This window comes from Equus caballus, chromosome 9, assembly GCF_041296265.1.
Source record: "Equus caballus isolate H_3958 breed thoroughbred chromosome 9, TB-T2T, whole genome shotgun sequence".
Classification (NCBI taxonomy): domain Eukaryota; kingdom Metazoa; phylum Chordata; class Mammalia; order Perissodactyla; family Equidae; genus Equus; species Equus caballus.
Genome location: NC_091692.1, coordinates 74446034 through 74459342, shown reverse-complemented (window position 1 = coordinate 74459342; position 13309 = coordinate 74446034). Strand labels below are relative to the sequence as shown.

Below are 13309 nucleotides of genomic sequence, written 5' to 3'. Positions count from 1 at the left end.
GATCAAAAGAAACAATTTGCTATTTTTTTCTTTTTAATTTTTTTATGAAAGCTACATGAAATGGGTAATTAATAGCTCAGTACTCATGGGCTGTTGATACAAACAAGTGTGGAAAAAACATATATTAAGGAGAAGACGATCATGTCCTTTCTTTTTGTTTTAAGCTTTGATTTCAAACACTTGAAAGGTTTATTATCTGGAAAAACAATAAGAAAATGTCATCTGGTATTATATATTAGGATGATAACAACTGCTACTTTTAATAAAAATCATACTCAGCAGGATTTGAGACTGAGGTCAAGTTACATAGTCTTGCTCTCCTAACTTTAGTTTTGTTTAGGTTTTACATATATATTTTCTCTAAATATTTATATAAAGTGTATACAAGTATATTTATATAAAACATATATAAATATATATAAAAAGATGTGTGTGTGTATACATAGAGAGAAGGATTTATCAATTGGAAGTTGAAATTATATTTGGAAAGATACTCAAAAGTTTTATTTTCTTGGAGAAAGAGAGGTTCCTTATAACCGTTTTCTTTGCTGTTTAAAAATATCTTCCTCTCTCTTAAATTAACGACCAATAAGAAAGTTACCTTGCTGGATGTGTTTGGCACGTAGCTGATGCTGGATACACGTTTATTGAGTGCATGAATGACTGAATGTTGGAGGAAGTAAATAACTGAGTAAATGGTAGGCATTAGTGGCATTTATGCCACACTTAGTTGTTGATGGTGTAATATTTTATGGTCTCTCAAGGGAATTGGATAAAGATTTTCTACGGTAAAACTAAAGTGCCTGAGGCATTAACCAGAACCGTTATATAGTCTTAGAGGCAGAGGACATTTTGTACAGATAAGAACAGAGGCTCAGAGAATTGAAGGGGCTTGCCGTTGATTACATCAGCAGGTGATTTGAATCAGGTCCAGGAAGCAGACCGGGACTGCCGTCCCATTCTTCCCTCTTAGGTTTTGATTCTTTACTTTGTTTAGGGTCAAGATGGTACCAAGAACATAGAATTTCTGTGTCTTACCTTCAAGGAGTTTCTCATCTAATGGAGATAAATCCTAGTTCTCATCTGCATTGGCTGGATGTGTGATCTCAGCTCTCCTTTTAAATTACTATGCTAGTTGGTTTCTTTGGTAGAACAGTTCTTTTGATTATCTCTTGCAAGGTTATTTGGAGCAAGTGTATTTCATAAATTCTTGTGTATATGTATTGATAAATATTTATAACACATATATATGGAATAAAACTAAATTATTAATGGTTAATTCAGAATATCTAAGTAATAATAGAAAACTCAGATTTCTTTTGCTGTGAAGGTGCCATTCTGTGAACATGAGTCACAGTCTCCTACATGAGAAAGATTTTTTGTCTTATATATTCAAGCATCTTAATCAGTGAGATAAAGTGGTTATTGGGATTATATTTTAAGCTCTAATCCTGATTATTTCCATCGCATAAACCTAAGTGATACTGTAACATAAACTCCTTTTACTAAAAGTGCAAAGAAAGCTTTTAGACTTGTTTTAATTTAGAAGGAAATAACTAAAAATAGAAATTTAGACTTTTGCAAATGGAATGTTACATCTCAGTAATGAAAATTAATACAGATAGAGCATGTTTAGAAAGCTAAACATATTTTTAACCTGCTGAAGTATCTTGGTACATACTACGCATTCACGTTGCATCCACCTTTCAAGGAGCATCTCGTGTTTGTAAAGGTGGAAAATGATGTAAACGCAGGCCTGCTCCCTATTCCACCCCCACCCCACACCCCCCGGGGTCAGTGTTTGATCTCACAATTAAATAGAGGACTGAACTTAGCAATTTTGAGCCTTGTTAATCTCCTTTAGATTCTTCAATTCCTCCTTGTCCAGTTCACTTTGAGCCCCATTATCTAAATGGTTGTTTATAGTAGACCAGCTGTAACTGGCATTTGAAACTTTTTTCGGTAGTCAGTATGAGGGATATTGCTATATAGTAGAATGAGAAGGTTTCAAATAGAGTTGCCAGAACTGATGACTAAGGCTCATTGAGGTGATTTATACATATGTATTTATATATATAGTACATCTATATATATTTATAGTACATCTGTTTAATTATATTATGACCGTTAATGAAATATCTGTCAATAATTTCATTCAGATAGTAAAAAATGATGGTATAATGATGGTTTAAAGCTGGTTCAATCACAATTTTATGATCTTATATATCGAGAGTGAAAAAAATATTAAAAATAGCTTAAAAGATAACGTGTCATAGTGCTTAAGGTTTCTGTAGCTCTTGGTAAGGCTTACATAGATCTGATCTGATGCAGAACTGGATAAGTCTTACACAGATCAGCTGATGGCATTGAAATAGTTCTTTTCTCAACCACATGGTGTATACTGGTGCCTGGCCTTGGGTACCCCTTCTTGACTTCAACTGTGACTGTGCAATATCAGCAAGTCCACTTTGTATCTTTTCCAGAAGCGTATCCCCTCCTTGTTTACTAGTTAAGATCTGTTATCCCCACCTCAATGTAGGTAAGTATTATGATCCTTAGGTTCAGGGGGTTTTAGAGGCGAAATAATTTCACCAACATCACGGTCTGTTGTGAAAATGACTTCTCTCATCTTTTATGTGATGTTCCTCTTCCTGCTGCTTTATTAAAACCCAGGAGAGGAAGAAGATCTTGCTTGAGGTTGGCGCGTGCTTTTATCAGGTATCTTCCAAGCAGCCAGGGGTGCTGGCATATTAATGTGTTTTAGGAGTGATATGTTAAAGTGTATTTACATCATTTAGGAAGGAAAATATTCTTTTTTTGTTTTGTTTTACAGATATACAGATCAGCTCTCAAAATGTCTTCTGTGTCTTCCGAGCGTCTTCTAAGACAATTGCATTAGCCTCCTGCTAGTTGACTAATAGAATTAATAATTGTAGAAAGCACTCTAAAGCCACATGCCTTATGAAGTCAATGCTGGGTATGATTTTACAAGTATGTGATCTATTTTTTCAAGTGAAAATGTTAACTGGGAAAGTTCTTGGCACACAGTAAAACATGGTGCAATCTGTTATTTGTCTTAAAGATAATAACTGGAGGGTGGCTATAGTCTCATGGTATCTAACTTATGACTTGTTAGGGGAGTTTCTTCCACTTAGAAGTATTGCAAATGTGCTTATATTTACATAATATGTCATTCTGAAAAATTATGGTGATATAATTCCAGTAAAAAATTATTTTTTCTATACTTCAAAGTATAGTCAACTCAATTAACCACATTTTTTTTTTAAAAAAGCAACTAAAAAGAACATGTTCCTTCTCCCTACAACAAAAACTAAAACCCAAATGACCTTTCTGATACTTCTTTGAAGTTTTAGCCTTAAAAACATTCTTTGCGATGTATATTATTAAGGGCTCTCTATTCAGTGTAAGGAGCCAGTGAGTCATATGGGTTCTGAAGTTCTGTTCTTCAGTGGAAGAAGGAACCGAAATTTCAAAGGATGATTTAATTCAATCACATTTTCTCTCAGTCACTCTAGATACTAGTTGAGTAGTTTTAAAACTATGACCTATTACTTTTCATGGTAACAATAAATCAGCAAGCTCTAATTATTTTGTTCTGAAAAATCAGTTTTTCAATATTAACATATATCTCCTCACTTTTAAGTATCTTATCTTAGTTCTCTTGCTATGTAAAATGTGGCTGTTTTTCTAATCACCTTGACATTAATACATGGGCATAACCCATTTTGTCTTCATTTTAATGGAAGGATAATCTTAATAAATTGCATTATTTCATCCTCATTTCTTCATGATTCCTGCCTTTCATATAGATTTCTATGTAACCTTATTTATTTCATTTTGGTGTATCTCTGTTAGGTTTTTATTTACATTAGGAGAATGTGTTAAAATACAAATGATATAGTTATTCAGTATTTGTCCAAGGAAAGATTATATTGCAATAATTATTAAAGACATTATGTGTAATGGAAAAAAATAAACAGCAAATTCTGGAGGCCAATTCTGTACTAAATCCTCTCATTTTTATTTGTAGGAATGGCTGATACTCTGTAGACTAGAATGTCCTAGAACTTAGTAGGCCAAGTTAAAACAGTGTATTTTTTTACTCAAATGCTTACATTTTAAATGATAACTGATTTCTGAAGCTTCCCTTTTGTTCTTTTTTTTCCTTTCCATTTTAGTTTACCTTTTCTTGACTACTGGTAAAATTACCCTCCATCTTCCATGTGTTGGTACAAGTTCCCAAGTTCTGTCACTTCTGACATGAATAGAGGTCTCCTAAAACATCTACCTCAGCAAATATGACATTAACATGCAGCCATTAAAAAATAAATTAGTTAACCAGTGTTCTGTTTTTAAACAATGGTTACCAAGCTTAGTTAATCTTAGGGCCCAATGGTAATGCCACCCAGGTGAACACCACATTCCTCCTCCCCATGGCCCCCCAAGGCCAGGCAGGTTTACATTGCTTCATGACCGTCACTTTCACTTGAAACTTCAGTCCTTCGTCCTATAAATGGTTTTGTCGTTGTTGTTGTTGTTCCAAGAGGGAGGGTCTAGGGATGCTTGATGACTAACATTATTGATGTATAAGAAGAGCAGTGTACTTTCTTAAGTACAGTTATACTATTTTGACATTATTCAATAAAGTGAATTTTTACCTTGTAAACACTTCCTTATATTCTAACTAGTGCATTTTATTGGTTCAGTGATTCATATTATAAAAATTTCCCTTGACCAGCTTTTCAGAAGCAAAGGTACACCCATACCTCTGAAGCCAGTGTGTGGCTCCTCAGTGCTTGTGAGGAATGATAGACGAAAACGACTGCAACATGTTACTAATTTGGATTGTCTCAGGATGTTCTGGATAATCATGGTGTAACTAAATCTGTTAAATCTGTCCTTGTGGCAGAGTTGGCTAGTAAAGAAGACTTGTTTTGTTAGTCAGTCACAGGTGAATTTTTCCAAGAGACCTTTGAGGTGACAACTCTCACAGCACTCACTTTTTCAGCTGGAGCATTAAGGAACACAGGACATGAACCTCAGTTCTCAACTAGCCTGTGTGACTGCGTTCTTTTATTGATGTGACGCCAATTGTTTCTTATCTCCTTATACCCTTAGAGTTCTGATTCATTAGACTCCAGTAGAGGAATTTGTCACAGCGTTCTTATTTTGACTCTGTTTACTGATGCCAATATCTTGAAAGGCACAGTTGAGCTAGCACATGAAGGTGAACCAAAGGAAACTGCTAATATTTTGCCTTTTTGAGCTACAAAATGACAGTGTCATGTGGTTCAATTTAATCTTTATTTTAGTCAACTTCCAGTGTGCTCCTGATGGTGGAATTTGTGCTGTTTCCACTGGGCTGTGCATAGAAACCTGGGGCTTAGTTAGCTTCCTCGATCATCCTGGATAGAGTTCTAGTGAAACCTAGCCTGGCCACGATGATGCGTACCACGTCCTCCTCCTTCTGACTTTCAGGCAAGCCCCCCAAATGGGGCTTAAAGAAATTGATTGGCAGGGCAGAGATGAAACATTTGTTATCCTCCATTCCCGAAAGTAAAGGGGCAGTTTTCATTTTGTTTATAACATGCTGTTTTTATCTTTTGGCTATGAGGATATTTTGGTTGAAACTATATTTATATCTTGGTTCTACAGTGTGTAACAATATTGAGTTCCAATTTATGTTGTTTATATATGCATATACATATATAAAAACGTGATATACTGTAGACGTGTATATATTCTATAAACATAATATGTGTACATATTATACATAATATATAATGTATAAATATATAAGCATATATATCATCAATTATAAAGAAAGAAATTAAGCAAAAATATAATTGGCAGGCAAGAATAACTAATAGGAGGGATAGAGCCTAGTAGTAATAATTATTCCTTTCGTATTCATAAAGCCATTTAAATAAATGAGCCACTCTTTGTGACAAAAATAATTCTAAATGAAAATTATTTGCTTCAGAAAAATTTTTGCTATTTTTAAAACTGATTTTTTTTCCTAGGGAAATTTTTTATTGTGCACCTTAAAAAGCCTTGAATAGAATATTTAAAATGTTTTAGATTAGATTACATGTGTGCAACTTTCAAATGACCGTGTATCTTTCTTTTCCTTACCTTTTTACAGATATGGTCCGGAAAAAGAACCCCCCTCTGAGAAACGTTGCTAGTGAAGGCGAGGGCCAGACCCTGGAGCCTATAGGTACAGAAAGCAAGGTATCTGGAAAGAACAAAGAATTTTCTGCAGATCAGATGTCAGAAAATACGGATCAGAGTGATGCTGCAGAACTGAATAATAAGGAGGAGCATAGCTTGCATGTCCAAGATCCATCTTCTAGCAGGGAGAAGGACTTAAAAAGTTCCGTCCTGAGTGAGAAGTCTGGCTTCAATTATGAAAGCTCCAGTAAGGGAGGAAACCGTCCGTCCTGTCCACACGATGAGGTGACAGATAGAAATATGTTGGCCTTCTCATCTCCAGCTGCTGGGGGAGTCTGTGAGCCCTTGAAGTCTCCTCAAAGAGTAGAGGCAGATGACCCTCAAGATATGGCCTGCACCCCATCAGGGGACTCACTGGAGACAAAGGAAGATCATAAGATGTCACCAAAGGCTACCGAGGAAACAGGGCAAGCGCAGAGTGGTCAAGCCAATTGTCAAGGCTCAAGCCCCGTTTCAGTGGCCTCAAAAAACCCACAAGTGCCTTCAGATGGGGGTGTCAGACTGAATAAATCCAAAACTGACTTACTGGTAAATGACAACCCAGACCCGGCACCTCTGTCTCCAGAGCTTCAGGACTTTAAATGCAATATCTGTGGGTATGGTTACTATGGCAATGACCCCACAGATCTGATTAAGCACTTCCGAAAGTATCACTTAGGACTGCATAACCGCACCAGGCAGGATGCTGAGCTGGACAGCAAGATCTTGGCCCTTCATAACATGGTGCAGTTCAGCCATTCCAAAGACTTCCAGAAGGTCAACCGTTCCGTGCTTTCTGGTGTGCTGCAGGACATCAATTCTTCAAGGCCTGTTTTACTAAATGGGACCTATGATGTACAGGTTTGTGCTTTGTATTGTGATCTCTTTGTACAGAAAAAGTGATTAGTAATGAAATGTGAATTCTTATATGCACGTTACAATCAGGCTCCCCCCACCACAGGGCCGCCTGCTAGATCCAGAGAAGAGATGGACACACTCCATAGCCATTTCATCCAAATGTGTCTTCAGAGGTGTCTTAGCTTATCATGGAAAATAATCCTAGTATTGCTATTAGGTTGGGAAAAGTCTTTTCATGGAATTAGCGAGGCTACGTATTTCTGGACGTATTTCATGGTAATTTGATGTTTTCACAGTCTTCTAAAAATGGCACTAATCTTTATGGTTATACATGATAGTAATTCATGCTTTTGTCTGGCATTAGATTATAAGGCTTTCGCTGTAGTCTTTCCTTCAGTCACGGTCTTTGCTATGTCTTGGATTAGGATTTTATTTTATACTCAAGTCTGATGTCAAATTGGACTAGATTTGGGTCATCATGGTGGGGGCAGTATACTCCTGAAAAGGCAACATATTGCAAATGAAAATTTGGAAATAAAATTTTACATTGATTAAAAAGAAGTAATGTGATTGATAAGTGTTAGGGAAACCAGAATGACCTCGGTGTGGACCAGTAAATCATTCCTTTCTGCATTTAAGGAAAACAGTAATAATTTATGAAAGCATTTAGTAGTAGCTTACATTTCTACTTTTATTAAAACTGAGTTACCTTTTTGATCTCCCCTTCTGTGTTTAGTTTATGGAATATGTGAAATGAAAAAAAGACTATCATTTCAGATAGAATGAAATGCAGAACTGAGACTAAAGAAGTATGTTCATTTCATTTTGGCACTTTTAGCGTAGTTGAAACTCATGGTCAGCTTGAGAAAGTGTATTAGTTTCTGTTACAGTGTCTAGGTTTTTATTGTATTACTAGGCCAGGGAATTTCAAAACATAGTAGGTTTAATATTAACCTTCTTTAGGAATGATTAGAAGAAGTTCCAGAGAACTAATGAAATCACATCACATTTATTTGACCTCCTAAATCCCTTAAAATATCAGTCATTTTTATCAACTCAATAGCTATGGCACGTGTGCTCAAGACCTCTCTATTGACCTAGTACCAATTAAGAAAAGCAGGCAAGGAGGTTATAAATAACAAGTAGTGAACATATTTTGCAATACTTATAAGAAGAATCAGAAGAGTAATTTCCAAATCCTTCAAAAATGTCAGAATGGCAATCTTATCACTTTAAGGGAGATAGAAAGAAGAACTCTTAAAAAGCCAATTTCATCTTTGTAAAGCTCTCTTAAAAATTCCATCTGACTTTGTGAATTTCTACAAATAGAATTATTTCTGTGGAGCAGCAAATTAAGCCAACATAGTTATTATGCATGAAAGCTACAAGCTTTGAACTGCTGTCTTATTAAAGATCATTTCACTGTCTTATGTCAGATACACTCTGCTGTCAAACTATGATTGGAAAGCAAATACGTGTTTTAGATAAAAGGGTTAGAAGTGAATAATGTCAGTATGGGAAATGCATTTTATAATTAGCAAGTAATATGATGTTAATACCTGGATTTCCGGCAGCAGTTTCAGTTTGCTCACTCTGGGGACAGCTTCTGAGGGAAGCTGATCTGGGCTGTCAGGAAGGCTCTAAAACGAAGATTACGAAGGCCTATAGTTTGGAAGAATTCAGATTTTTAAACACACTTCCATTTCCCCCAAACAGTTATTTGTTAGGTTCTTAGTTATTTATAGGGAAGTTTATGTTTGGGTAGAATGAGCTGGACACTTTTCCTGGGCAGTGATTTTAGAAATAAAACAGATGTGGGAGCTATCTGAGTTTGGACTAATAGAACTAGAAATAAAACAGCTGATCCTAGACTCTGCTGTCTACTGAATGCTTCCAGCTCACAGTGAAGAAGACAGAAAGTGGTAGGAAATAGCATCGAGGAAGATAATCTTGTTAAGATCAGTTTTTTTTAAAAGAGAAATAGTATAGCTAAAAATAGGAAAAAGCAATCTGTGGAAAAAGTAGGTGATGATTTCAAAGAAACGATTAGTTTTAGAAACAAATCTAAAGAGAGTTAACTTTCTTCGATTTAGGAAAAGAACGCTAAATAGACTTTTAGGCCAAATGCTAATCTCAGATACTTTGCACATCCACCAGATGTTGATGCAGAAACATGTCTGGAGATAAGTAACTTATTAATATTTTTATGCTGAAATAAATATTGAACAGATTCTCTATATGCATAAACTGAATCAGAGCTCATCTGAAATTCCCCTTTTTACCCACACGTTTGTGTTGCTGAAATGCCGTTTGAAAGATTCTTTCCTTGGCACTTCAACTGTGTGGAGACTAAAAGCTGTGGGAGATAAAATGCTGACTCTAGAATTTCTTTAATGCAGTTTTTTCAGAAATTGGTAGTTAATGGCTTGTGTGCATTCTGATAAAAAGATGTTAGTGAATAGAGTATTACAGACAAATAATCATTCAATTTCAGATTTATGTAAATCTGTAATTCAAGCTAATTGAAGTAATAGATGACCAATTCATTAATCTTTTTCAATGAAACTGACTTTTTTCTTTTTAAACATTTGGGACAGTTGGTAGTTAATGATAGATTTATGACATTTTAGGCCAAGAAAAAACGAACACAGGCCAGAAGTGGAGAACTTAAGAACTCTGTGGCTTTGATCTGTATTTTGGTTTGACATGGATGGTTTTAAATAATACAGACTGACTTGAGCACAAACATCAGATATACAGTTGGGAAAAAGAAACAATTTAATCAAATTTTAAGATTCCCAGTTCCAAGTTCAGGTTATTTGACATATGTTTGGGGGGAAAATTGAAATTTCGACATATTTGTACTGACAATATCCAGTTCTGTGTAAATTTTATGACAAATAATGAAGTCAAAGAATTACAGATTTGTCAAAATAGGGTCCAATAACAGTGTTTCTTTGTGCTGCATAGTAAATAGAGCCCCAGTCGGATAGTGGAGGTCACTTTAAAGGGCCATCATAAAACAGGGCAGTCTTTTCTGATTTTGTTAAATTCACATCCCCGTACAGCTTGAGGTTAGCACACCTTGCCCAGAAATCATAAGAGATGTGTATTTACCAAGAAGAGCAAGAAAATATATAATGGCTAACTTAGAGCTAATTGACTTGACCAGGATGATAGTTTCTCATTTTTTAAGAAATTTCCCTGCATGTTTTACCAATTATTATGTATAAATTTTAAAACATAGTGGATGTGGCATGATTGGTAAGCCCTTCATGGAAGTTTTACTATCTGTATTCGGCCTTTGAGGCCCATATATAGACCAATAATAGGACAGGAGGTTGAGTTCTTCAAAAAGTAATTACAGCTTCTTTCTTTTTAATCTGCTTTATTATGCTTATATTTAATCCATCGTTGAATGGAGGCCTGCGCCGTTTCATTAGGCTTAATGTGCTGTACATTAGGGCGTTTACGTCATCTTTATGGGGGAGCTCTTAGCCCTCAGATCAGGTTATAAAAGTCGGAGTCCTGTCAAGTTGTGCTTCCCACGGGAAAGTGTTTAAGCTGTCCCAAGTTTATAAAGGCTCATGATGTATCTGTTGCCTTTTCATATTGGTAAACCTTTCCTGTTACTCTACATTATTCAGGACTCCAAGAAGGTAACTACCGGATTCCAGCTATTTAAATTTATTTTGGCCCTTACTGAAATTCTAAGGGTCACAGAATCTCACTATTAATTTACCAGTGAGTGTCTTGTGTTTGAGCTAGGAGCACTACATTTCTGCTTTGTAAATATTTTTATCAGCGTTGCGCAATATGTCACGTTGGAAGCAGGAAGAACAGATTGTAGAGATAGGAAGTCATCTTTTATATTCGTATTTAACTCTCTGAGCTTTATAGATCCTTAACATATGCCAGTACATTCATTTGAATGGGTGGGGGGTGTACAGTTCAGTCTGGAAAAAAAAAATTCAGAGAACATTAATCTCCTCTTGGTCTATTTTGACTTTTCTTGAATTTTACTTCCAAATATTTATTTTTTGCCTGGGCATTCCCTTTGATCGTTAGTAGGAGGGAAGTTGTAGATCTTAGCAGGTTCTGTTTCTTTGTTTTGCTGAGTTGAGGACAATTGCACTTTAGAGAAAGTGGCGAATGAGACTTTAATCCCTTCAGGCTGGCGATAGAGTACAGAATGTCTGGCATATGCACCCATACTTCTTTTCAGGACTGTGTCTCTTTAACAAGAAATAAAGTGGGCAAAGTAAAACATGTGCTCACCCTAAGGCCATAAAGCAAAGCAAAGTTCTGGCATTTACCAAGTTATTTCCATCAGTGGAGATGACTGAGCTGGATAATGTCGCCACCCTGGGTGGAGTAGAGTAGTTTGACCATCTTCACTAATCCTTTTACCTGTGTGGTGGTTAGATCTCCATTTGGCTTTGTTATATGAAGGTTGCTATGATGAATGTCAGTCCCTCTTTGATTTTCAGCTTATTTGCTCTCGTTTGGAGAACCTGTATCACTTTCTTGAATATCAGTATTTCTCTCTAGGCAGAATGTTTCGAAGACGAAATCATGGTTACCAGTGCACTCAGTTACATTCAACGCTTAAAGTCTTATCCTGAAATGGCATGCCCTGCTAACCAGACCGAGTCAGCAGATCATTGAGTGCTTTTTGTTTCTTGGGTCATTGTAATTACAGCATACATGCAGCTATTGGAACACAGATACATAAGTAGTGCCCTAATCCCAGGAAAATTTGGAGAAAGAGAGTAGTTCCCTTTCATTTTCTGATTTCCTTCATGGAGTCTATTTTTGAGAATTATTAGACCGTAGACCTCTTTCATTCTTTGTCATATGATTCCAAACTTTGAACTAAGCATTTTCAGAATATCAGAAGAAACTTTGTCTAATTGTAATTGGAAGTTAAACGTAAATTTCTTTCCTGTATTACTTCGAATTTGATCCATACTTCTTTCATCTGATAGCTTATGTCATCAAAACTGCACATATCTTGTTTTTTTATTTTCCTATTTTGGATTCACTTCTAATAATAGCTAAAATTTATTAAGCGTTTCTTATGTGCATCGGTAGATCTCAGCTCTTTACACGTATTAATTAGCTCATCTTCATAAAAACCCTTGAAGCAGACACTACCATTATGTCCATTTTAAAAAATGAGGAAACAGGCATAGAGGAAGTAAAGTGACCTGCCCCGGATCACAGAGTTGTGTGAGTCGGGTAAATGGGATGTAAACCAGGGTGGACAGGCTACAGACACCTGTCTCCACAAACTACTATGACGTATGGCCTTCCCGCATGTAAGACTGAGTTTACTGCAACTAGAAGAGCGGTGGAAGAAAGGCTGCATGTAGGGGAGAAGATACACGACTGGTGTACAGGGACTGCTGGAGGCGTACTTTGTGAATCCTGTTGAATTTGGGGACTTCAGTGATTTCTTTGAGATTGTCCCTTAACCAGTCCATGTGGTGTAATGCTGCCTTATTTGAACTAGGTTTATAATTGAAAGCATTGAAAAGAAAATTAATTCTGCTCATTTGTCTTTTTTTGAATTACCATGATTCATTTTCACTGGTACTTTTGCTACAGAAACTGGTTCTGATAGAATAAGGGCCAAATTTTGATTTAATCAATTAAGGATGCAATGTTTTATCCCCAGATTAAGGGACATTTCATCCATGTATTTGATTTAGTTCATATTCCTCTCATTTGGAAGACTGTGTTTTAGGAATTTATGATTTAATATAGGGTCTGAGGGTTGTACTCTCCTCTTCTGGTTACTGTGTACAATCTAGGTTGGTTTTTCTATGAAGATTAAACGTTAAGGAGATGCACCTGGCTCCCGTTTATATTCTCTAAGGCTGTGTAATTAAAGTTGTATTCTTTGCCTACAAGTAAGTACAGGAATGGGTGTGGAGGCCGAGAAAAAATCAGAATACTTTTAGAATGTCTAATTTAGTGTCCTGCAATACCCCTACCATGCTTTGAGCCCTGTGATCGCCCTGGACTCTCGAAGTTAGGATAATGTGGGCCACAGTGAGGAGCTTGAGAATTCAGAAATAGCCGACTTGCCTAGCAGTTCTTTAATATTTAGAAGACCTGTTGATCTAAGATTAAAGAACACCTGAATTCTTTCGTGAGTCCAGTTACTTATTTGGGGATCTCATAATCAACAGTGGTTTGTTCTAAGACCTGT

General features: G+C 36.1%; 1 protein-coding gene across 18 annotated transcripts in view; it reads left to right on the top strand.

The window, feature by feature from the left end:
- Positions 1–13309, top strand: part of TRPS1 (transcriptional repressor GATA binding 1) — a 248731-nt gene that overhangs the window by 40405 nt on the left and 195017 nt on the right. For 7 of the 18 annotated variants that reach the window (XM_023648879.2, XM_070221732.1, XM_070221731.1 and 4 more), the window contains 2 exons: positions 2834–2991; positions 6167–7095. In XM_023648879.2, the coding sequence (XP_023504647.1) occupies positions 2955–2991; positions 6167–7095 (966 nt within the window). In that variant the 5' untranslated portion in view covers positions 2834–2954. The remainder of the gene's footprint in view (positions 1–2833; positions 2992–6166; positions 7096–13309) is intronic. The other 11 variants (XM_023648885.2, XM_070221740.1, XM_023648884.2 and 8 more) reach the window with 2 other exon arrangements.